Source organism: Rhinichthys klamathensis, unplaced genomic scaffold (assembly GCF_029890125.1).
Source record: "Rhinichthys klamathensis goyatoka isolate OS25496 unplaced genomic scaffold, OSU_Roscu_1.1 h1tg000121l_1, whole genome shotgun sequence".
Lineage (NCBI taxonomy): Eukaryota > Metazoa > Chordata > Actinopteri > Cypriniformes > Leuciscidae > Rhinichthys > Rhinichthys klamathensis.
In genome coordinates, this window is record NW_026606658.1 from 4,312,658 (window position 1) to 4,339,543 (window position 26,886).

The window sequence follows — 26,886 nt, forward strand, 5'->3', positions numbered from 1 at the left end:
AACCGAAACGCGTACAGTATTCTTCCGCCGTCAGATAGTCCCGCCTGTACTTATGCGTCAATATCTGCCGATAGCACAATAAAAAGACTATTTTGTTTATGAATAATGACATAGATAACTTTTGCTCAAGCTTTGTTTAGGTCCGTGGACAAATATTGCGGCATTTCCGACGCACCCTTGGCCAGAATGCAGTGCGTTTTGGCGGATAAATACAGGAAGATGGGAGGTGTTTATGTACGACCGTTAAGGCGGGTCTATACCAATATTCCGACCACCATTTGTGAATCTTTCACGGAGACGGAGGGAGACTGACAGAGAAAAAGAGAAAATGGTGAGTGCACGCCTATATTTCAAATTAATGATGGATATGCGTTAATGAAAATATATGCCATCTTTACAACTATTTTTGCGGAAGTAAGGAAGTCAAGAAACAGAAAAAGAATGTATTTGTTAATATTTACAGAAATATGCCGCCAAATTTACGACTACAGGGGATGGACTGAATGAAGGAATACATGACGCGCCGCTCCGCAATCTTCAGTTTTTGATGTAACTTACTTTAAGTTATATTTCGCTTCGGGTTTTTAAATATCACAGGCTAAACCTAAGATATTCTGCGAAGGGAGTATTGCTAAACTTCAGGGGTGTGCTTGAGCCCCTTCACTTTCAGTTTCCTCTTCACATCGTAACGTAGGCTCCTCATTACAAAGCTTGGTAATGGGGTTCAATAAGTCACATTTTATACAACCTTTAACATAATTTGCTTATTTTCTTTACGCTCTGGTTTTGTACCGACTGGGCAGCATCACGTGTGGGGTGTATAACGTTAACGGGAAGCGTTAAGAAAAGTAAGTTAGCCGGTTAAACAAAAACAAAACAAAAAAACTTGTGTATTGTGCTTTTTAGCATGAAGTCGTGGAGGATTTATGTATTCTAATTCCTGAACCATCTTAAGGATCTTAATGTTCAGCATCACACATTTTGCTCCTATATCCATTTAGTTTAAGTTATGTGCATGCATGTTACAACGTAGTGATCAGATTGGCTCGTTGTGAAATAGCCTGCAGTAAGTTACTCGGGTTACTCGAGCATTATAGGTCAGGACTAACGTTACAACAACAGTAAAAAGGTTACATTTACTATTTAAAATGACTGTCTATAGTGCCACGAGAGAATAGTTCACCAAATACCAGGAATCAGGTGGGTGGATGAACTGCTGTTGTTAGGAGTGTCTTGTGTTGAGACTTTATTCTCTCGAGCTGATGTCGTAACATGTAGCTGGGAGGGAATCTGAGGTCTTTGTTTGGTCTCACACGGGTTGCTAGATATGTCAAGAGTACCAAAACACTACGAATTCGTAGTGAGTATATTGTACGCATGATTTATTAATACGATTGTTTGCATCTCTTCCCATCCCCAGGCCGATCAACTCACAGAGGAGCAAATAGCCGGTAAGGTCCTTTACTTTCTTTGCTTACACACCCCTTCAGTTTCTGCGTTGGCTTAAAGCGTTTTGAAATAGCCTGGCTGTTCTAGTTTGTTATAATTAGCCTTTTAAGGTGGTATCTTAGTCAAATCTGTGGACATGGATGGGTTATCGCCTCCTTGAATGTGCAGACTCTTGTGCATAACTTTAGCTATTTCTATTAAGAAAAAAAGTGAGCCTAAACAATAACAATAATAATATATATATATATATATATATATATATATATATATATATATATATATATATATATATAAATTTCATTAAAAATACAGTGAAATAAGTGAGCCTAATGCATTTCCTTAAGCTTTAGTATTATTGTGCATGTTTATAGTAAAACATTTGAAATGGGCCAGTGTTTTGTGTAACAGAGGAACGCCGGTTGTGCATCTGTAATGTCTGATGTCATATCAAAGGGAGTATCAAACAGTCTCATCAGCTCTACTCAATGAACAGTGTTGGCACAGAGGGGAGTTTGTATTACCCTTTAGTGTTCAGACCGCTGGGGAAAAGCATGCACTGCTGAAATGCAGTCTCACTTGTCACTATAGTTTTGTCTTGACTATGCCTTAAAGGATAAATTCTCCCCATTTAAACTATTTAGTGACAATGCTGACTCTTGCTGGACCTTCTTGTAAAATGTTATCTTGTGAAATTAAGTGTAGATGGTACTTGAGGCATCTATACAAAGTGATCTAATTTTGCATGTCTGTGCATTTAACTACTGGTGCTCGGGGGGGTCAGGTTAAACTCAAAGGCCTAACACTAGTAGTGGTGGTCAGTTGTTGCCATGGCTCTGGGGTGTTTGTGTGTCTCCCTCGGCACCCTGTCATCTTAGTCATTTATCTATGAAGGCGTTTGTTGTTACTGGTCTTGGCTATAGACAATTATGCTACTTTTAGCTTTGGGGACTTGTTTTAAAGTTTGAGCTTTTTCTGACATGTAGTGCATAGCAAATAGGACAAATTGCATATAGGATCTACAAAATGCCTTAAGCTATGTGGAATCATAATGTTCACAAGCAATTAATTATTTAAAAAGCTAGACATGGAGTTGAAGTACTGCTTAAATGGGAAAGTGATTGACATGTTTATAAAAATGTGGTTATGGGACTCAAACTGATTTGTCTCCACTGTTAATTCTCACAGAGTTCAAAGAGGCGTTCTCGCTATTTGACAAAGATGGGGATGGTACCATCACCACGAAAGAGCTGGGCACTGTCATGCGCTCTCTTGGCCAGAACCCTACAGAGGCGGAGCTGCAGGATATGATCAATGAGGTGGATGCAGATGGTGAGGACACATTTTTGCTGCTACATTAGCCATCAGCATGATGTGAACTCTTGCGAGTAGGGTCCAATTTGCATATGACTTGAAACCCTGAAGTATTTTATCACGATTAGAAATTATATTCACTTAAAGTGCTGTGTTACTTATCTGACTGTGTACTTTGCCCTTTAATTAGGTAATGGAACAATAGACTTTCCTGAGTTCCTGACGATGATGGCAAGAAAGATGAAGGACACCGACAGCGAGGAGGAGATCAGAGAAGCTTTTCGTGTCTTTGATAAGGTAAGGCTTCTGAAGAACTGTTGCATTCATTTAACCTGCTAATAAGGCTTTGCTGGTAACAATTCTAGACTTAAAATAATTTGGATGGATCATTGTTCATTGTTCACCGGTCCTTGTCAGGATGGGAACGGATATATCAGTGCTGCTGAGCTGCGCCATGTGATGACAAACTTGGGGGAGAAATTAACAGATGAGGAGGTGGATGAAATGATTAGAGAAGCAGACATTGATGGAGATGGTCAGGTCAATTATGAAGGTAAAAGTTGTAATTCAATAGTCTACATCCATTTTTTGAATTGAGTTTTGTTTGTTTGCGGTAACTCTTAAAACTTCTCCTTTTCTCTTTCTGTGCAGAATTTGTACAGATGATGACAGCGAAGTGAAGGCCTTGTACAGAATTTCTTGTATAAAATTATATGCCTTTTCTTGTTTTTAATTTCTGTACAATGTTTCATTTTAATTTCCCCCATCCTCTCCTGCTGTCCAAAGGATTTGCATGTATACTATAATATTTGAGTGCTCATGCCTCCCCCCAACTCCTAACCGTTGTAAACAATCTGTTAGAAGGAGCAGTTATGGGACCAGGTGATGCGTATAGGCACAGATACTGACTGCGCACAGCCCCCTTTCCCCTTCTGTTGCTCTGTCTGCCTGCCCACCTGACGAACGGTGACATCAAGGGTCCAGCTGACTGACAGTGTGTCGTCATTTCAACAATTTTGGCATGACTTTTTTTTTCCTCTCTTTCGATTTTATGTGGAGGCACAACTCTGCATGGACAATGGACTGAGTATAAATAGAAATGGGAAAAGTCCTCAGCATTGCACTATTGCAACATCATTGAATTCAATACTAACGGGTTTATCGCCAGGTACTCATACACTCTAATCTTTTTGTATTTGTTCTGTTCTTACTATGCTTTTTAATTAGTCACTTTTTTTTTTGTAACTGCTTATGGCACAGCCATGCCTCAGAATCCATTCCAAGTTGTATATTTGTTTTCCAATAAAATTAACAATTTACCCAAAAACTGCTTTCCCCTGCCTTTTATTTCAAATCATTGCTTAGTTGGTTGGAATGAAAAAGAGAATTTGTCAGTATTTTGGTTGTTAAGCATTAGCTTACAAGGTATGTTGCTGTTATTAAACTGTACCTACAGTTTGGTTTTACCCACTTACCTTGTCATTGCTACAAACTTTAGAGTGATATTGTGATTATTTTCAGTGTAATTAGCTTTTAATTAAACACTTACCCCTGGTTTCACAGACTAAGCTTAAACCTAGTCCCAGACTAAAATGCATGTTTGAGCTGTTTTAACTGAAAGCAACTGGCACATATCTTAAAATATATATTGGTGTCATTGTTTTGTCTCAAGATGCACACAAGTAATGTTTTTTCTAAGGCATGTTTGATGTTTATAAAAATCTATTTAAATTTCCTAATTGAACAAAGGCCTAATCCTGGTTTAATCTAAGCCCTGTCTGTGAAACTGGGCTTTAATGACTGAATTAGTTGAGATGTCTTGCAAAATTTCTGAATTGAAAAGTGCAATTTCTGTTTAAATTGGACATAACTCCTAAGTGACAATCTGTTTGCCTGGTCATCGCTCTGCCGTTTACAGGATTGAAAATAACAGACTTCAAACCACTTATGAATGAAAAATTTACACTGAGGTTGCTTAGTCTATGTTTGAAACAACATTTTATAATATGCCGGCGAACGGCACGGCTGTTCAAAAAGCTTAAAATCGAATTCTCATAAAAAATGACTTTTGGTCAGTCCTGTAGCAGGCAAATTCAGTTCCTGCTCAAAGGGTCCTTATTCTGCTAAACCTTTTCTATCAGACCACTGCAGTCTCCTTAAAAGGGCTTGTTGAAATGTTGCCAGAGTTCCCAATGTTGGATACACAACAGATTTTGTAGCTGCAAGGCTGAAATACAAACACTGCCTTGAGTGTTTCATTGTTAACCGACTGTGCACAAATGGTGATGGGCCTTTGAAGTGATCACGTGTAGGGAACTGCTTGTTTGAGGAATGAGCGAAGGCTCATTCACAATGCAAACAAATGCGAAGAGATGGTGATGGAGACCAATGAAGCATAAGCGACTTACTGTATCGAGGGAGATATGTGTGCATCTCATCTCACAGAACTATTTACCACCGTGCTGAGCTTTCTGACGTGTGATATTCATGTTCCACCACGTTTCCTAGCAACCGTGAATTCCAGTCTCACGGGTAGCTGCTCTTTCCCTTTTCCAGTAGGCTCTGAAGGATCATCGGGAGTTGAGAAGTGCTCCCATGTTCACGTCATGTAACTATGAGACTGACTGACGATGGAGATGTGGCGCTTTGTGGAGGTAGAGTAAATAAAAGACAAGGCCAGACTTTGTATTTGTAAGGCCAGCATTTGCAGCCAATGGCGAGACATGAGTAGAATTAAATTAAATGGAGAAGAAAACACTAAAAACAGAAACCATATTTTTATTTTATTTTATAATCTGTCTGTGTTATGGATTAAAAGGCACAGCAAAGTCCACTAGACAACCGAGTCATGGGACCTTGTGATATTACTGTGATGCAGGCTAACAATAGCCCTTCCCCTTAATATCATGATAGCAGGTCACCTTTATCACTGTACTATAAAAGATAGCTCAAAAACCTCTCAAGTCCTCACAAGTTCATATGGTGTTCACTTTAGTCATTTCTTTATTATTAGAAAGAAGAACTGAAAATTAAATATTAATTTGTTGAAGTGGCAAAGTATATCTTGCCTCAGAGTAAAACAATGAAAAAGGTTGCCTTTTTTTTTTTGTATTTTTTTTTTTTTTTACAAATTTTCATTTTCAATTGCAGTTTGATTTCTCATAATTGTGACTTAGTTGCAACTATATGTCACAATTTAAGTTAATACTTAAACCTGCCAATTACCTGTTTTATTTTTTAATCGGATGCAAAAAAATCAGGCTCCCATAATTCTGAGCTTATTAACTGTTGGTAACATTTAGCTTGGGAAAATATTGAATCATCCCATTAACAAAGGGGTCTGGTAAATGAGGTATTCCCTGTCAAAATATCCATCTCTGTCTTGTTTTTTGAAATGCATCAGCTGAAAAGTGTTCTGCTCATCTGGCGCTCATGTTGTTGCCATCCTTATGATTATTGCTATCACTCAGCAAGGACACAATGCCAGCCATTCTCAGAATGTGTCAGCCACCTCACGTACAGCCTCCCGTACCACATTGACACTTAATAAGATCATCTTTCTCCCCGGGTCCTGGCTGTCCACCCTCTCTGTGCGTGGTTTGGCAATCGCTGTGGCCATTATCACATGTTGCTGATGGATACGTGTGTGTATGTGTGTGTGTGTGTGAGAGCGCAAGTACACAGCTGCTCTTGTTGTTGTGCCATGATAAATGGGAAAGGGGTGTTTAATGGGCCCCTGTGCACTTTTGTGGTTATTTTTCAATCCTGGGTTCAGGGATGGCTCGGGGCTTCGCACTCCCAGGGCCCAGTTTGTACCAAAAAACAAGCCAAAAACAGAAATCACAGGAGGACGCCAATGAGAACAAACAGTTATTTCATACAAACGCTTTGGTGTTGGTCAGTTCAAAAGCCTTTTCCTCTGAGACTAAATTAAAGCTTTAATTTAAAGGAACAAGATAGGTCCAGTTGTCTAGAAGCCCAAGGTTTGATTAGCCTCCTTGTATGGCAGCCAAATCCAATTCCCCGATTCTCAGCCAGGTTGGCAACTGGTCAAGAAAAAAAGTTATTTTAATGAGGTTAGCACTTGGCAGCCTCAACAGTTCTCCATATAGTCAGGGTTTGGATGCGCCAAAATTAACACCTCTTCCTGAGTCTCTTTACCCCTCTTGCCTCTGAAGGATTGAGTGACCACCTTGGGAGTCCGATGACATGTAATGCTGGTGTAACCAGATTACTAGGTGTGATTTAACCAGTAACGGACTACAGTATTTGTAAGTAATCTATCCAGCACTTGATTTAACCACAAAAACACCTGATCGCTCAATGTCATTCGTTTTCTTTACTGAAATCCAATGGACTAAAAATCAAAAGCGATCTGTTTCCAACATAAATTGATCTCTGGAAACTCATCGGATAAGATTGAGTCATGGGAGGCCTGATGCGGACACAACTGGGTCATAAAACTAATCTGTTTTCATTAATGGTGGCTAATTTTTCTGTCTAGAAAGGCACTCTGTAGATACAAGCAACATGCGCTATTTCTGCCCACCTTCAAAGGCCAGGGAGGGGGTGGTGAGAGATAGAGAGAGTGAGAGAGATCGGGGGTGGGAGGTGGAAGTTGCTGAAAATAGTGGAAAGCAATTAGAATATCACAAAGTTCAACCCTGGGGGGAAAAACTGGTGAGATTTTTTGAAACAAAAGAGCTGTGTTTTCAGACGAGCAAAAAAAAACAGGAGAGAAGCAAAAAAAAGATAGGGAGTTAAATGGGGGAGGGGAATCGTAATGTTAACGCAATGTACCTCACAGGGATCTGACGTCGGGAGGAGTGGTTCATTTCTGGCACAATGCCACATAGAACTCTTTTCAGGAAAAAAAAAAGATGTCGGAGGCTGAGATTATGTCAAGAGCCACTCAAAATAATTCTAAAGGTGAAGCCAAGCGTGCTGGAAACAGAGTATGGAGGTCATATAACTCAAATTGAAGAGGAAAAGGACAGTTTAAGTGCTAGCCTGGTTTTGTAGGGTTGCAGTTTGTCTTTGTAATCACTTTTTCCAACGGCTAGGATGACATTACTGTGCTACTTTTCTCTAATACTCGTGTGTTTTTGCCTGCTGAGGAGAGTGAATTAAAATGTCACCTGAATTCTTCCTTGTGCTGTTGACCCAGACCAAATTTAAGGTGTGCAAGGTGCCTTGCCCAAATTTTCTCTTTACTGCTGTACATTTTATTTTTTCAAGACTTAGATTTAGTCAGAGTAGGCAAGATATTTGCCATTCAAACTAATCCCTGGTGAACTGATTGGAGAAAAGATTTATTTCCATGTTTTAAAGAGGCTATTTACCTTAAAGGGATGGTTCACCAAAACGTGAAAGTTCTCTTATCATTTACACAGCCTCATTTGAAACCTCTTTGACAAAAAAAAAATCAGTTTTTTACATCAGTGGTTCTTAACCAGGGGGCCTCATCAAACTTCCAGAGGTCCCAATAAATAATTATAATTATTTAAATGTAGTTAACTTAATCTTAAACCGTGTCTACAGCAGACATGAGTGACAAAAGCAATTAGAACCCATTATAATCAGTGATGCTGTCTACACTGGATGTGGCACGGTGCGACACTACAAATCCCCGACAGTGATGCCCTTTTCTATTTCTGTCGTACTCCAAGCGCTCACGCTACTTCTGACATGAAGAACAAATGGATTTTGGTTACTTTGTCGTGTCCAGTAAACTCTCTCTCTATATATAGTATATACATATACATATATATATTTTTCAATGAATCAGTCAATCTGATTCACAAAACTTGTTTGAATGATCCATTCACAAATTAGACTGATCTGATTCTGGAGTTAAACGCACTCACTCTTGCAGCAGTGGTTAAAGGAAGATTACCTCAGATAACAATAGAAAATGGCTTTAGAAAATTATATAGTGCAGTCATATTGACCACTTTTATTATTTGAAGCTTACATGGAAAAAAGAGTGATCAACGGAGCTTTTAAAATTTGTAGTGTAGTACAGATTTGGAACAAAATGAAAATGAGTTAATGATGAAGTGCACAACCTCATGTATATATTACAAAGCAATGCCAAGGTTGTGAGTACATGTCCAATCTGACAAATGCTTATATTATAATCTGGGACCTTTGCCATTAGCACAAGGGTTATAAATTCAGATCCACTTACTCAGTGACTTAATATGATTGCAATTCTGCCCTATTGCCATTGTGCCCTTGAGCAATGCACTTATCGGCAGTTTGACCCAGGGGGACAGTTCCTGTGGTTTGGATAAAAAGGCTTCGGCTGAATGACAAGTAACCCTAATATCATCCATGGAGTGTTTCCCATTATTACCAGAGCAACATCACACTGTATTAGCCCATCCTTCTTCTGATGAGAAAGAGTAGACCACTAAAGTAGTCATTGGGATCTCTAAACAGCCCAGACATAATGGCCGACATAAATTTGGATCAAAGCAAAATCACTTTTATTAGCAGCAATATATCCTCCTGCATTCCTAAATGCAAAATGTGAGCCACGAGAACAATCTGTGTTGCGCTTTACGATGTGTGCTTATTTGTCATGTGCTTTCACCTCATCCCTAGATGCCAGTGCAAAGACCGGCATTAAAACCATTCAGCTCTCTCTGACACGGCCCTTTGACCTTCTGGCACAGGTGAAATTCTGGCATCTGCACAAAAGGCAATTTAGTTTACAAGAAGACACATGGTGTAAGTGGTCAAACGAAGATATTTATGACCCAACTGAATGTAATCGGATATGAATAACGTTCATTATTGTACGACAATAGATGTTAGTGATCTTTAGTCAGTGATCTACAAAGGTTTGAAATTGAGTTTGAACGTTTCTTGCCAGGGATGTGGTCAGTCTAATGTGATCATGTACACTGTAATCCATTTAAGGCATTTTATGGATGCTCAGCAGGGAGACGGCTCAGTCTCCTGTCTCGGATGGCCTTGACTTCTCTAATTGATCCACTACAGCAGTGACAGTGAGACACACCGATCGATGAGCGAATCATGTCCGGCACATGGTATTGTACTCCTGCAATTATACCCAAATGATAAGATGTAAAGATAATTCAGTTTCATAGTTTAGTTCCAGCTAGAATTCTTTGTATACAATAATGGCAGCGTGAAATAAAGTGAATTCTGAATTACTTGAGTTGGGAATCTTTTGTCTGTGATATCACAAAGGATAACTAAACAGAACTATTTTCAGCCTGATAGACTTAGATATCACCATGTAATTCATAACTTTTGGGTAATACACTACCATTCAAATGTTCGGGGTCGGTACAATTTTTTAAGATGTTTTTGAATGCAAGTCTCTATGCTCACCAAGGCAGCATTTATTTGTCTACGATCAAAAATAGAGTAAAAACAGTAATATTGTGAAATATTGTTACAATTTAAAAGAACTGCTTTCTGTTTTATTATATTTTTAAAATGTGCTTAATTTCCAGCAGTCTTCAGTGTCACATGATCCTTCAGAAATCATTGTAATAATATGCTACTGATTTGGTGCTCAATAAAATGTTCTTCTTATTAGTATTATTAAACAGTTGTAATGCTTAATATTTTCATAGAAACTATGATCATTTTTTCAGGATACTTTGATGAACAGAAAGTTCAAAAGAAAAGCAGTTATTTGAAATAGAAATGTTTTGTTACATTATAAATGTCTTTACTGTCACTTTCAGTCAATTTAATGCACCCTTGCTGAATAAAAGTATTAATTACATTAAAAAGAAAATCTCACTGACCTGAAACTTTTGAATGACAGTGAGTGACAGACAATTTAATATCATTCAGCTGGGCATAGCAGTTTATAGATTTATTTAACAATGTCAGATTTGTAGTTATTAAGGCATGAAGTTCATTTGATAATAGCTTGTGCTCAAATATAATCCCTGTATGATCTCTGTTTGCGATCTCACAGGCAGACAGGCATAACTCAGTGTAAATGATTAAAACAGCTCTGTAAGGGATTTGGCTAGCTCTTGAAAGAGAGTGTTGTTCTAAACAATGGCTTTCTGTACTACCAGGTCATCTTTGGAACGATCACTAATGACAAAATCCAAGGAATCAGCAATCTCCTCTGTGCTGTTGTCCATGCACTGGGTAATCTTCTGATCCAGTGACCTTGCCATGATAGTCCAATCTCTAACATCGCTTCATTCTACGATTAAAACGCCCTCCTGTTTCAAGTTACCGAGACAGGTGATATTTATCTGCATACAGCTGCATGCACTTGCATGCTAATGAAAATGAGATCCCATGAAATCTCTGTGACCTCAGATCAACCTGTCCAAAGGAAATGATGTAATGATTTAGACAGAAGGCAAATAAAAATTAACAATGACACCCCTTAGAATATACACTCACCTAAAGGATTATTAGGAACACCATATACTAATACTGTGTTTGACCCCCTTTCGCCTTCAGAACTGCCTTAATTCTACGTGGCATTGATTCAACAAGGTGCTGAAAGCATTCTTTAGAAATGTTGGCCCATATTGATAGGATAGCATCTTGCAGTTGATGGAGATTTGTGGGATGCATATCCAGGGCAGGAAGCTCCCGTTCCACCACATCCCAAAGATGCTCTATTGGCTTGAGATCTGGTGACTGTGGGGGCCATTTTAGTACAGTGAACTCATTGTCATGTTCAAGAAACCAATTTGAAATGATTCGAGCTTTGTGACATGGTGCATTATCCTGCTGGAAGTGCTGGTGGCCATAAAGGGATGGACATGGTCAGAAACAATGCTCAGGTAGGCCGTGGCATTTAAACGATGCCCAATTGGCACTAAGGGGCCTAAAGTGTGCCAAGAAAACATCCCCCACACCATTACACCACCACCACCAGCCTGCACAGTGGTAACAAGGCAAGATGGACCCATGTTCTCATTCTGTTTACGCCAAATTCTGACTCTACCATCTGAATGTCTCAACAGAAATCGAGACTCATCAGACCAGGCAACATTTTTCCAGTCTTCAACTGTCCAATTTTGGTGAGCTCTTGCAAATTGTAGCCTCTTTTTCCTATTTGTAGTGGAGATGAGTGGTACCCGGTGGGGTCTTCTGCTGTTGTAGCCCATCCGCCTCAAGGTTGTGCGTGTTGTGGCTTCACAAATGCTTTGCTGCATACCTCGGTTGTAACGAGTGGTTATTTCAGTCAAAGTTGCTCTTCTATCAGCTTGAATCAGTCGGCCCATTCTCCTCTGACCTCAAGCATCAACAAGGCATTTTCGCCCACAGGACTGCCGCATACTGGATGTTTTTCCCTTTTCACACCATTCTTTGTAAACCCTAGAAATGGTTGTGCGTGAAAATCCCAGTAACTGAGCAGATTGTGAAATACTCAGACTGGCGCATCTGGCACCAACAACCATGCCACACTCAAAATTGCTTAAATCACCTTTCTTTCCCATTCTGACATTCAGTTTGGAGTTCAGGAGAATATTCTTGACCAGGACCACACCCCTAAATGCATTAAAGCAACTGCCATCCGATTGGTTGATTAGATAATTGCATTAATGAGAAATTGAACAGGTTCCTAATAATCCTTTAGGTGAGTGTATATTTCCCCCAAATATAAATCTTGAGTTAAAAAAGAAAAGATATGAAATATCATTGAAGTTTTTTTTGGTGTGGTGTGTGTGGGGTTAATTAGATAATTACAGTGATATGAAACCGCATATACCTTACCAGAGCTATCAGAGGTGGTCACATTTGAATTATCCATGGCCTGGAACCCCACCTGTGCTTTTTTCCAGTGACTCCCCAGATGAGATGGCCCTGACAGGGCCTCAGTAATGCAGTCGGACCCAGGTGCCCCAGTATCCATTTTCTCTATACAACACGGGCTCCCCTGGATGGACCGCACTGCTCTATTGAATGACTCTTGAAACTTTGATGAGCTTGAATGGGCCAGTGCTCCACAGACATAGAAGGAGTGTTGTTTCCCCAACAGTGCTACTATAGGAAGACACTGGGTCAGCCACTGGACATGGATAAAAACTGTTATTTGAAGCCAATCCAGTGCTCATGTCTCCATGAAGACAGAGGATAATGGGAAACCACTGGCTTATGCCAAAATTTAAACAGATTGATTAGGCTTGTAAACAGGGTTAGCCCCAAGTTCACCTTTGAAGAATAAGATAAGAGCATATTTCTGTTTGCATTTTTCTATATTAGCAGCTGAACTGTAGAATCATTTAAATGAGCAAATAAAAAAACGAAACATTAGGTGATAAAACCAATGGTATTTATTATTGAATAAAGATTTTTAAAAGGTAAAGGTACGTCTAAGTCTCATCAGTATGGAATTACTTTGAAATCCTGAGCCCTTTATGAATGTTTATGAATCTATGTGACATGAATATGCATGGCAGGGCATAGTTACACAAGCCTGTTCAAAACATTAGATAATCCATCTTCAAGCCAGACAGAAATTCCTGGCAGAGGACCAATAACATCTTTACAACAAAGCATTTGAAGTGGAGACACACTCCTGAGAAACACCACAGATACACACAGCTTCGAAAACATGTTTCAGTCACATGCCATTAATAGAAATAACAATGCTGGTAAAGCTCTGTAGTTTGTCAGCAAGTTATAATCCTCTGATAATAAAGTAGTCAAGCTTTTGAAAAGCTTCAAGCAACAAACACACAAGCAGGATCAGGATCTGTACATACCGAATTAATCCATCTACAGTAATATTGCATAAAAAATGCAGATATTATGTACACCCATTATCGTTCATTCTATATTTATGTGCCATGTTAAAACTTCCTAAAGGCCTGTTTATGGCAAGAACAATAAGTATAAAGATAACTATGGCAATAGGAATCCATGCAAACATGAATTTCATGTGAGAGCTAGTTTTCCCAACACAGATTTTGCACCTGGTTCAAGTTGGTCATGTGGATTTACAGAAGCTGCTTGATTGACAATAGACAATTCACTTTTTTTACCCTCGACATTTTTATCAAAATTTAGACCAGACCTGAGGGCCGTTCACACCAAGGGTGATAACTACAACTCCAAAGTTTTATTAATCATTCTAAATCTGTGAGAATGGGGAAGTCCACACCACAGCTGTGATGATAACGTCACACAGAAATCATATGGTTGGGATCACTTTCAGAGTGATTTTTTTCCTGATGCATAAAAACATTGACAGCCAATAAGAATCCATATTGCTTTTAAGAGCTAAAGCATTTAAAGTGATAGACAACATTACTGCAGCATGCGCTCATATTTAACAGAATGTTATCATCCATTGGTGTGGATGCTAATATAGAAATTACTATATTTCAACTATATATGTGACAATTCACTGAACAATGGCTAATGTATGTAATGTTTTTTTCTGATTCATTATTTTTGGACCATTTGTATCCTTTATTTAGCTGTTGCCACCATTTTACAAGAGTAATAAGCCACTGAAGGCTGAGTGTTGCAGTGATTAAACTGCAGTTAAGGGGGTTTTCGGCATTCCACTTCACATTGTGCCAATGGGGGGAAAAAAAATGCCTTTAGTGCCTTATTGCTTTAAATGTGCTTTTTGTCGAGCTACACTAAATATCTTGTTACTGGAAAAGCTAGTATTATGAAAACAGCTGCTCTACTGACAGTAATTAAGCTATATTTGCTCCTCCTCAACACTGATAAATACTGTGAATAGATGTATGGAAATGTGAAGGTGAGAAAGTCTTCTCTTTGCATATTTTAACACTTTTTCATCTCTCTCCAAAGCTGATGGTCTAGAAGAATGGTTAATCACAGTTAAGCAACTGCACATCCGTAACTAAGATATTCCCATTATGAAGAGAAAGGAAGGTGGGCTGATTATACAGATGGTAAAGAAGGAGAAAAGAGGCAAGAATGGGGGAGGGGAGGATGCTCAAGTGAAAGTCTGACATGATTTCCCTTTTCACAAACCCGTGCATTAAAAGAACCTCCCACACTTGAGGGCGAGGAGAGCAAGAGACTTTACATCGCAGGTGATGGTATAGATTTCAGACATTCCCACCAAAAGGGAACATGATCACATCCTCCTCCACACAAGAAATCTTCTCCTGGGGATCTTGAGGGTTCTGTTGGGATCTACGGTGTGGGATACAAGAGAATAGGATAAGTGGATTAGACATCGACACTGCCTCTGGGAGCCCTCACCTTACATGCCCTGTGTGAGAGAGTTTTTAACCGTTTGCCACACAGTGCTAGTTCTTTCATGCAAGCAGGCTTCTCTGTTAGAGCGCATTTATCCTGTCAGGCTGCAGGGTTCAATACTGTCATTGCGTAATTGACAGGAATGCTACCCCACCAATGGAATTTAATTACAACCCCCTGAGAGTCTTGACAGGTAATTGAAAAAATGCAGGGGACAGAAAGCCACGCTCAGGCATGATGCCTGGAAACTGCTGTGCAATGAGGAAATCCTAAAACACTGAGGACAAATCATATTACCACTAGGCCAGAATCAGAAAGAAATGTTTCACTATATCATCCATGCATGGACTGTGTAAGAAATTTTGAGAGACACAATGCAGGCTACACTGGAAAAAAGGCCCCTCCAAAAATAAGCAAAAAAAAATGAATACAAGATATTTTTGCTTGTAATAAGCAAAAAAATCTGCCAATGGAACAAGTGAAAATTCTCTTGGTAAGATTTCTTGAAATAAGACATTATATTTAAGCCTTAAAAGATATGAGTGATCTTGAAATTAGCTGGGAAAACTCATTTTTAGCTATATTTTACTAGTATTGTGATGTTTTGTGTCTCATAATAAGCTAGTCATGCTCAAAAGTAGCATTTTCTTTTGTCATCCTGTTTGTTTCAAGTGTATTTAACTAATTTTTAGTTCTATAATTGTTACACTGTTCTAGATTTAAGTCACCACCAACTTGAAATAAGATTGGAAACGGGCATTTTGAGACAAAATGCCTTGAAGTTAGCATTCCTGACTCATATTAGGCAGTGCTCTTTTGCCATAATAAGCCATAATTTACCATCCTGTCATCATCTCAAGTGTATTTAGGCTACCTTATTGTAAGCTCAACAAAAGTAATACTGTTCTAGATTCAAGACATTTTACCTACTAGATTCAAGACATTAACTACTGTTTACTAGACAGAAAAAGTGAAAAATACACAACCTTTTTTTTTTAAACAGCAAAAAGTCCCAGAGGACTGCATAAAAGGGAAACAGCTTCATTTTTCTCAACATTTTGGCTCACAGTATTTATGGAACTGCAATATGAAAACATAGTAGAACATTTTATAGATTATAAATGTAAGATCCCTTTACCCTACTCCCACACCTAAACATACCCATTTTATAGACAATATTAAAAGGATCAAACGTAATGAACATAATGTGTAGGGAAATGGCAGTTTTATTAACAATAAAGCATTAAAATATAGTTTGAGCCACTAGGCTAATCCTACCCCTACACCTAACCATTTCTTAAAACTATGTAACTAATGTTACAATTATAAAGAAAAACACAGACATAACGTTACACGTTTAATCGCAATAATTTTATTTAGTGAGAAAATGTCAAAACCGGTACCAAAAGTCGTTCACAGGACGATGTGTCGCAGTCCTCTCTGGCAGTAGGCTATATAATATATTTGTATGAGGTAACGTTATAGAGCAGAATTTAAGTTATTAATCCATGAAAACGCTAATCCGGTTTCGGTTCGCTCTTTGAAGGCGCGCGCGATTCTCCATTTCAAATGTAGTACACCAATTAAACATGGCATGTCGCAATCTGTGACGAAGCATGCGAGAGCCAATGAGCGTCTGATATCACTGCTGTAAAACATGTCGTAACGCTTCGGGCGCAATTTTTGAATTTGAATTCACCACGAGCGCGGGATGCCAGGATTTGGCGTTTACGGTCTCTGCTGAGAGAAATTATGAAGATCACTGGATGAAGAGCTGAATTTGGATCTGTTTTTTGCAAACAACGCATGGATTCTAAAGATTTGGATTACACCAAGCTAATAAAATTGATGTCTTTTGTGAATTTATGTTTTAGTGTATTATGGGTCTATAGGAGAAAATGCCTTTTGTGTTTCACAATAAATAAACCAAATATTACAAAATGGTTAAACAATTAAAGAAGGTATTTTTTACCCATATGAAAAAAACCTGCATGGTTCATATACAGCAACCATATATTATCTTCCTTACTTAAATCGGCCAGAATTACCTTCTGTGTTTCATATAAGGCCAATACATGTCCTATACAAAATCAGACCGATTATGGCCCATTTCATACTAAATAACACACATCCAACTTGTAGGGGATTTTTGCGTTATATATGAATACTGTTAAAAGACTTGTATGAGTTTTACATGACAAAAGTATGCAAATGTGTATGGTATTACTCGAAATATATAAAATTCATATATAATAATTTAAAGTTCTTATATTTAATTATATGCTAGTCAAATTAAAGTCATATAGAATTTATACACATTTTGTGTCATTTGTTTATGTGTTTCGTACAGATTTCATGTTTTGATGACCAACATCTGATTCACTTATATGCAGTTGGCAGATTCTTAAAGGGATACTCCACTTTAAAAAGAAAATTCTTTCATCATATACTCACCCTCATGTTGTTTTAATCCTTAATGAATTTCTTTCTTCTGCTGAACAGAAAGGAAGATATTTAGAAGAATATCAGTAACCAGACAGTTTCTGGTCTCATTGACTTTTATACTATGTAAGTCAATGAGACCAGAAACTGTCTGGTTACTGATATTTTTCTAAATATCTTCCTTTCTGTTCAGCAGAAGAAAGAAATTCATTAAGGATTAAAACAACATGAGGGGGAGTATATGATGAAAATTTTCATTTTAAAGTGGAGTATCCCTTTAAATTGTACAGTGCAGATGCCGGTTAGAGGATTACTGTCAGAATATCACTGATCTTTATGAAGACTGTTAATTTTACTACAGGATTTGAAAGAGCAGTTGAAAAGAAATGATATTGTAAGATTGTGTATTAATTGTTAACTGTCTGGGCCTGTTGTTTGTGAACAAAATCATAACATATTATTGCAAATGAACAAAGCTGAGTCAAATATGTTTCTAGAACAGTGATTAAAATTGGCTGGAATATGTTTTTGTATGTGACATGAACTCTGGTGGTGATGCACTCTAAAAACATTTAATATGATTTACTCAATTTTTTTGGTGAAACATTTTTAAACTTAGAATATTGATTAGATTTTTAAGCAGTGAAAGCAATTACTTACACTGTATTAACTGAGTAAATGTTAGTAAAACAAATTAAATAGATCCGAGTAACTGCATTTGGTACATTAACAAATAAACTTGAGTAGAAATAATTAGGGGGAAACATTTAAAAACAAATATTTATGAGTAATATAAACTGTGTTTATATGGCAGTAATATTAACTTTTTTATTTCCTCTAAACCTTTGTAAAAATATTCCATACAACCACCGGTATAACTACATGACATTGGCCTTTATTGTCGATTAGTAGCCTAACATTACAGCAAAACAGCATATATTTTATACTATTTTTAACACGTATGCAATATTGCCTACATCTAAACTCATGTAAGAAACATTTTCGAAGTAAAAATTAAACATTTAGGCCTAAACAATAAAGTAATTCAAGTGTAATCAACCGGTCTGTTATCCAGTATCCACCGGATCAGCGCTGTTTCGCGTGCCGGAGATGGACTCGCCTCTGCGGGGGAACCTCTAACTTTACACCGCCGTCCTGCGTCACTCACAGCCGAAAGATGCTGCGACGCGACTGACTCCATAACCTGCCAATAAACAAACAGTGCACAGTTCTGAGGACATTTTATCATCCAAATTAGTTATAATTCATTATCTTTAAGAATATAGTCGTGTGTTTTATATGCGAGGCCTTACAATCACGCGAAAAGGCAGGCGCGAGTCGACACTCGTTTAAGGCGAGTAACATTGCGTCTCTGTATGTTCCTTCACATTAAATAAAATTATTTAAAGCACATTAATGATTATACGGATAAAATAAAACATACACACCTGAATTTCACAGAGGAAATGCACCAATTCTGCGAGGCTGAGGAGAGGAGAACTGTTCTGCACTGGAGTTCAAACAGCGCGCGCTCACTCAACCGTCGAGTTGTCGTCACGTCAGAGGGTGGGGGAGGGGTGCGTTGTTGTAATCATAGACAGTAAAATACAATTTCTTATGCTTGTTAAATATTAATAATATTGATTTTATTTAAGTAATATTTGTGGTTCTTGAAACAGATTAGTTTAATTATCCATTCTCAAATATTGTGATGGAAATTTCACAAATTTAGCTCAGTGTATTTTAAATAAATAATTGGTTAGTCAAATACTAAATTATTTTAGTGAAAAACTTCAAACTTAAATATAACTGTAAATTTCAGACAAAATTTATTGTTGGAGTTTTAGTCAATTATTTCGGTAGGCTATGTTCAACTCAAACTATCAAGTAAATGATATTCAGAGATTTTAGGTAATAAAGTTAATTATTACTGTGATATTTACTAAGCCACTGAATTATTTTTTAGAGTGATACGCATAAGAATCACTTCAACATTTAGGAAAGTTTTATGTTTGTAGGTTAAGAATAGAACTGTTGTATACCTAGTAGTACTGTGATAAAGTTTAGAGAAATTGTCACAAATGAAAATGAAATCTGGTGATGCAGGATTTAAAATGAAAACTATTGATATGTGAAATATGCAACTGTATATTGTAGAACACATTCTAATAAAATATTTTTGTAATTAAAATGTGTGCTTGTGTGTGTAGTTTAAATGTTTAAAACATATGTGGTTTTTGCAGCATATATGTCCCTTACAATATTCTGTTGGAACATATAAGAATCACAGGAGTTTTTAGCAAACCTTTTCCATATGGGGTGTAACATTAAACTATTAATAAATGCGACTGAAAATTTAATTGATAAGACAATTGAATGCAATAGAGTCAAAACCACGATTTTAATATGCATAAGTTAAATAGGAATACATACAAATTTGTACGTCGGTAAAGTTGTTTATACGTAAATAAATTACGTTTTTTTGCCGTCAATATATGTCATTGTGAGTTGTTGTGAGTTGGGCATGTTGACCTGCAGTTTTCAATAAAGCAGATTTGTTGTCTCAATTCAAGTCAAGTCTGTTTCTTGAAACAAGACGATTCATCTTTTACAAATAACACAGCAGCTTAAAAACCTTATGACATGTCAAAAAAGCTTGTTTCATCTGAGATATGACTCAAAACAAGATATTTTTAAGACAGTTTCACTTAACAAGATATTCAAGATGCACTGTCTAAAAACAAGCTCCTTTATCTCACTTAAATCTTGGTATTTAGGTGATTTTGTCTTATATTAAGTGTGATGAGATATTTTGACTAGAAATTAGAAAAATATACTTGGCAAGATTTTTAGTTTTTGCAGTGTAACATACTCTGATCAGGACAGATGGAGGATGAACGTCTGCTGGCCACGCATGAAGACTTCGTGACGCACAATTCATGCATAGTTACTTCTCTTCACAAGTTGCTGTCTGGTTAGTAGAGGAAAAAAAGTAAAGGGAGGGGAAAATCAAGTACACAACACTAGGTATAGTAGAATTGTATGATGCATTTTGTTCCTAATTGTCAGGCCCACACGCAAAGGTGGACTAAGTACACAGCTTACTTACTTGAGTGAAAGTACAGATACTACTTGTCAAATATTACTCTGTTACAAGTTAAAGTTGTAAAGACCGATTTTTACTTAAGTGAAAGTACTCGTTATTAAAGTTCCCATGAAATCAAAATTGACCATACTTACTTTGTTTGCCTAAATTGATCGTTTTGTGGTGAACAATTCATCCATGCAAGTCAATCCACACAAAAAAATGTTTGGCTTCGTAATCTTTAATCAAATTTTGAAAATGCCCCTCCCCTCTGCATTGGAGGACCTTGCCCGATGACGTAGGCTTTACGGTTAGGGTGTCTGCTTAACATCCATAACCACGCCCCTCCAACTGACAGTAGACAGGCTGAATGAAAACACCTACTTTTCTAGATCCAATCAGGTGCTAGTTGGAAAAAAGCCACGCCCACTATTTTGCCTCATTTAGTATTCCGTTTCTCTCGGAAATACTTCACAACACTGGAGAAAAGTCGTTTGCAACTTCCGGTTCACGGGGACTTTAAAAGTACTTAAGTATCAAAAGTAAATGTCAATGCATTGTTTTATTATTGTTGCATTGTTGTATGTAATACTTACAGTACCTTATGCCTCTGACACAACCTAATGAATAGGGGAGCGCGGGGCACAACGTAACGCGGGGCTAGTTGTTACACACTTGTTTTAAATACTTCCACACATGCCAGGATGACGAAACTTGGTGTATTTACTAGTTGTCATTTCAACACTATATAGAGAAAAAAATTCGCCAAAATTCAGAAATCTTTGTAAGATATCACTGAACATTTATTTAACCATAGCAAAAGTACATTTCTTAAGTTAATTTTTCATCTCTATTTTTTGTGTTTATTTAAAATTAGACAAATCTGATATTATTTTAATCTTCAATCTGTTGTTTAGCAGTTGATATGGTTCTTTAATGCTTCGCTAACTAGCAGAAGACACTAGCAGGGTTTAAACCCGAGTTGTGCAGTTGGGGCATGTTGTAACACTGCGTTACAATGTGCCCCTATTAGAAATATGCTATTATATTCTATACTTTTATGAATTCTATTGAGAAAACACGAGAAACATGTAAATAAAGACTGAGAGTCAATGTTCAGAAATTATTAATTATTATTTTGTTTTGAACTATGCTGTATAGCTGTGTTTTCCGGTGTGTTTGTTGTCAAACTCAAAAATTAGTTTATTTTTAATTATTAAAAAATGCCATTATTTTATATGAAAAAGTTAATAATTGTATTTTATTAAGAAAATATTTTGGTTTGATTTTAAGCTGTCATATGGTCATGTTACAATGTGCCCCTCACATGTTACAATGTACCCCACCTATGGGGCATGTTGTCACATTTCACTTCCATTCTTTCGGGGTAAATTAAGAAAAAAGTATACACTGTATTAATAAAACAAAACCACATAATTGTACTAGACATGTGGGAAATTAATGTGGGAAAAAATAAATACTCTAAACCCTCAGTAGATTTACACAAACTGAGAAAGTCAAAAAGCGTTACGTCGTGCCCCGCTCTCCCCTACATCTACCAGTTAGTATCTGTGGAATTAAGAGCTTTTAGAATGTTATAAAACCTATAGAAATTAAACAACTGAATTGACAAAAAAAACAGCCATAATCATCTATTTTTTTTATTTAACACTCCTACAACCCCAACAAAGGAAGTACACATCTATGTGTATCCATTCATGCAGATTTGAATCAAGTGGTCTGTAAAAATCCAACCTGGTTTAAAACCCAGCTACACAACCATAGCTGTAAAACTGCCCAACAGCAATACTGCTTGAACAAACAGCACAACAGAAAGACATATTTGCCATGGATGCACGCACTGCACCGAGGATCTGTCTTCGTCCATTTTGCCACCGGTTGATTAGTGTTCAAAGAAAATGATGGGAAACCGCTGAACTTCACGACACTACAATGACTCTACAAGAGTGATTACTGATAGGCTGTCTGTCACCTGCAAAAAAACAATCACGTTTTAGAGATGAAAAAAAAAATCATCCCCTTGACTGACGTTACGGCTTTCTACTCAAGGACCCTGACAGAAATGTAGTGGAGTAATAGGTACGATATTTCTCTTTCAAATGTAGTGAAGTTAAAGTAAAAAGTTTCCAGAAAAATAATACTCAAGTAAAGTACAGATACTCAAAAAGTGTAGTACAGTACTCAAGTAATTGTACTTCGTTACTGTCCACCTCGGCCACGTATCGTTAATATAAACTGTATGCTCAAAAAAATAAAACATGTCTAAGCTGTTGCACAGAATGTAGTACCATTGTGCTTAAAATCAGAATCAGAGGCTCAGAAGATGGGTACACTGTGGTCATAAAGGGATGGACAGCAACAACTGTGGTGTTTAAACGATGCTCAATTGGTATTAAGGGCCCCAAAATGTGCCAATATCCCCCACACCATTACACTACCACCACCAGCCTGAACCGTTGATACAAGGCAGGATGAATCCATGCTTTCATCATGTTGTTTACACCAAATTCTGCCCCTACCATCTGAATGTCGCAGCAGAAATCGAGAATCATCAGACCAGGCAATGTTCTTATATTGTCCAATTCTGGTGAAACCCATGCAAAATTGTTTCCTGTTCTTAGCTGACAGGAGTGACACAGGTGTGATGATCTGCTGCTGTAGCCCTTCTGCTTCAAGCTTCGACATGTTGTGCATTCAAATGCTCTTCTGCAGACCTCTGTTGTAATGAGTGTCTATTTGAATTACTGTTCCCTTTCTATCAGCTCGAACCAGACTGGCCATTCTCTTCTGACCTCTGACATCAACAAGGCAATTTTGCCCACACAACTGCTGCTCATTGGATATTTGATCGGACCATTCTCTGGAAACCCTTGAGATGGCTGTGTGTGAGAGAATCCCAGTGGATCAGCAGTTTCTGAAATACTCAGACCAGCTCATCTGGCACCAACAACCATGTTACATTCAAAATCACCTTTCATTGCCATTCTGATGCTCAGTTTGCTTAACGCATTCTCATCCTAGGGCGTCATATTTTGACATTTCGTCTACATCCAACGCACATAGCACCCTTTAGCGTCAATATGAGACGCAGATAGATATGGGTAGGTTTAGGTCTGGGATAGGGTTAGACCGCTAGGAGGCGCCTTCTGGCCCATATCTATCTGCGTCTCATATTGACGCTAAAGGGTGCCATGTGCGTTGGATGTAGACGAAATGTCAAAAGCGTCAGTATATGACGCCTTGGGATGAGAACGGGCTGGTTTGCTACATGCCTAAATGCATTGAGTTGCTGCCATGTGATTGGCTGATTAGATATTTGCATTAATGAGTAGTTGAACAGGTAAAGTGGAAGTATTGTTGTTGTTAGTACATGTTAGCTAATGTAATTGAATAATGTTATGAAACCTTCCTTATTGTAAAGTGTTACCGAAATAAAGCTGGAGTTGTGAAAACAGAGTAGCAAGTATGAGGAAAAAAGCTCACCATCACAATAAATAGTCATAATTACAACATGCCTGAGAACTATGTAGTGACATGTAGTGACACACATTTAACATCCTTTAAAGCACCAGACGTATTGGTGTGACCCTTTCAGTGTGTGCTATAAAGGACAGCAGCACAGTCATCGCGTTGAAGACCTCAATTATACAAATCCTAAAATGCACCAGACAACTCCAACAGTTACTGTCACTTACACAATGTGGTTCTCCTTCCTTTCCATCTAATTAAAATATTACGCGTTGTCAAATGTCTGACATGTATGCGCTTGAAAATTCTCGCGTCTATTTTTAAAGCAAGGTGGTTACGTAAATCTTCACAACAAAGAAGGAGATCTGAATGCCGATCTTTTCTGACTGACTCTCGCCTCCCTTCTCATCCCAGTCCGGTCTTTCTCCGTCCTTTTCCGGCCTCTTCTCTTTCTTTATGTGCATTCTCAGCGAGATGGTTATTCCAACGGAATAAATATTCAATTATTCACACTGCAATTGTGTAGCTATGCCCTCAGGTCTGCATCACACTAATGGAGATGGCAGGCTGCTTTTACTATAGTAGAAGAAACAGATGACCGACGCCCCCTCAGTCTCAAATCCATCCTGGCTTCCGAAGCAATCACTAGAGATCCTCATTAAAACTCTGTGTATCGATCCTTGTGTTCTGCTTTCTCCTCTTTGGTGACTGACTTATGTCTGGGAATGACTGATTGACCCAGAGCTCACAAAAGGCCCAGCTGACACTCTTGAATTATAGAAACTCAAATTTACTCAACCTCAGGAGAGACTGTTGTGCTTCCTGCCTTTTTAATGCTGTAAACTTTTAGGTCAAACTGGTTTCCTAAAGTACACAGAAAGGCCATTAATTAGATGATTATAATACCTTGTTCCAAACCTCTATGACGTTCTTTCTTTGATGGAACACAAAAGGTACTGTTATTGCAATGAATGGGACATTAAAGCACCATTAAAATAATCATAAAAGAGGTCCATACACGTGCTATACTGCTTTCTTTTTTTCTGAGGAACAGAGTCAAATTTAGATCAAATCTTTTCAAAAACCTTGACATCGGCCCTATTTGTCCTTATCACATCCGTAAAAGAAGCAGTCATCTACAAATCATTCTTTTGAATCAGATATTTTCAATGAGTCAGTTCATAAAACAGGTTTGAATGATTCATTAACGAATTAGATGCATTTGGTTCTCAAGTCAAGACTCATTGACTCAATAATGTTCGCAGCAGTTGACAACCAACTGAATGAGAAGATTATCAAAGAATAATTACTTAAAACGTTCAACCAAAACTGAAAATTCTGTCATCATTTACTTTCTTTCTTCTGTGGGACAGAACAAAACAAATTTCTCATTTTGTGTTCTGTGAAAGAAAGTCCAAAAAAGGGTGAATAATTCCTTTAAAATACATCTGATAGATTTTACATGCAATAATGATTTTAAATATAGTGCATATATTATGCCTTTATGCTTTCTGTTGTCACTTATTTATTTACTTAATATTCTCTTATTACAAAATGCAGAAAATTAAAATTGGTCCCAGACTAATGCTAACAAGACAAGATTTACATTTGTGTGTATTTGGGCCACGGTTGACATCGCATTAGAGCAATAACGAGAATGAACTGACCTGAATGAACTGAAATACTTGAAAAAAGCAACTGAAAAAGCGTGTTAGAGTGGTACCAGAAAATAGTAGGTATATGAACAATTATTACTGCCTTTTCAATCTCTCTCTCTCTCTCTCTCTCTCTCGCTCTCTCTCTCTCTCTCTCTCTCTCTCTCTCTCTCTCTCTCTCTCTCTCTCTCTCTCTCTCTCTCTCTCTCTCTCTCTCTCTCTCTCTCTCTCTCTCTCTCTCTCTCTCTCTCTCTCTCTCTCTCTCTCTCTCTCTCTCTCTCTCTCTCACACACACACACACACACACACACACACACACACAGCTATACATGTGTATCTGGGTGATGCAACCCTCTGAAATAATGAGAACAACATTTTGATTTTTCATGCTACATTTGAGCTACGAAGTAACAGCCGTTTTGAGATTTACATGCATCTTTTTTCTTGATATGTATGTATTACATTACATTATTTTATTTTGTGATTGTAAATTGTATCTCTGCAAATAATCTCTGTAATTGCATCCAACCAATCAATTATCAATGAGTTTTTCATTAGATCCGTCCTATTGCAATGTCAACCCTGTCTGACCTTAACCTGAACTCAAAATGATATCAGAGGTTAAACTTGTGTTTCGTCTGTATGAGGGTAAAAGTGTCGACACCCGTGTGCAAGCAAGAACAAAAGCAGGTCAGAAGTGCTTTGACCTCATCTACACCTACATCCATCTGTCCCTTATCTCATAACACTCCAGCGCTCACTTAATTGGACAAGAGATGACACTCACACTAACCAAAACCCTGGGGGTCACAACCTCATCATGGAGAGGGAGGCGGAGCTAAACAGTGATAACAAACTACAGTGTACACAACTCTAAAGTAAACGATGGGTTAGATATAAGAATTGGATTGGTATTAGTGGCTAAACTTAAGGGTTATCCCTAACTGGCTATCAATTTTGAGACATTTTTTATAGTTTTACATTATTACAACCCAAATTAAGCAACATATAGGCTGCCATAGAATTTATGATGTGGGAAATGAATACAGTAGTACTTTAGTGTAAAAATGACTTATTGACAAAGAATTGTTTGGTAAAGATATCCAAGGTAAATAATGAAAGAGATTAGAAGAAGGGTGTGCTATACTATTTTAGTTGTTATTAATATTATGCATTAGCTTTTATTTTAAAATTTTCAGTTGTCATTTTAGGTTGTTTTTTTTGTTGTAATTTTATTTGGTGCTT

The 26,886-nt window shown here is 37.6% G+C and overlaps 1 protein-coding gene across 2 annotated transcripts; it reads left to right on the forward strand.

Moving 5' to 3' along the window:
• Positions 1 to 228: 228 nt before the first annotated feature.
• On the forward strand, positions 229 to 3,643 carry calm2b (calmodulin 2b, (phosphorylase kinase, delta)). Of its 2 annotated transcripts, XM_056255598.1 has the most exons (7): positions 229 to 331; positions 1,421 to 1,451; positions 2,635 to 2,778; positions 2,951 to 3,057; positions 3,178 to 3,313; positions 3,412 to 3,461; positions 3,625 to 3,643. In XM_056255598.1, the coding sequence occupies exons 1-6, from the start codon at positions 329 to 331 to the stop codon at positions 3,438 to 3,440; spliced, it is 450 nt and encodes a 149-aa protein (XP_056111573.1). In that variant the 5' UTR covers positions 229 to 328; the 3' UTR covers positions 3,441 to 3,461; positions 3,625 to 3,643. The 2 variants fall into 2 exon arrangements, with proteins under 2 accessions (XP_056111573.1, XP_056111572.1); XM_056255597.1 differs by lacking the exon at positions 3,625 to 3,643 and having other exon boundaries at positions 3,412 to 3,518.
• Positions 3,644 to 26,886: the final 23,243 nt, after the last annotated feature.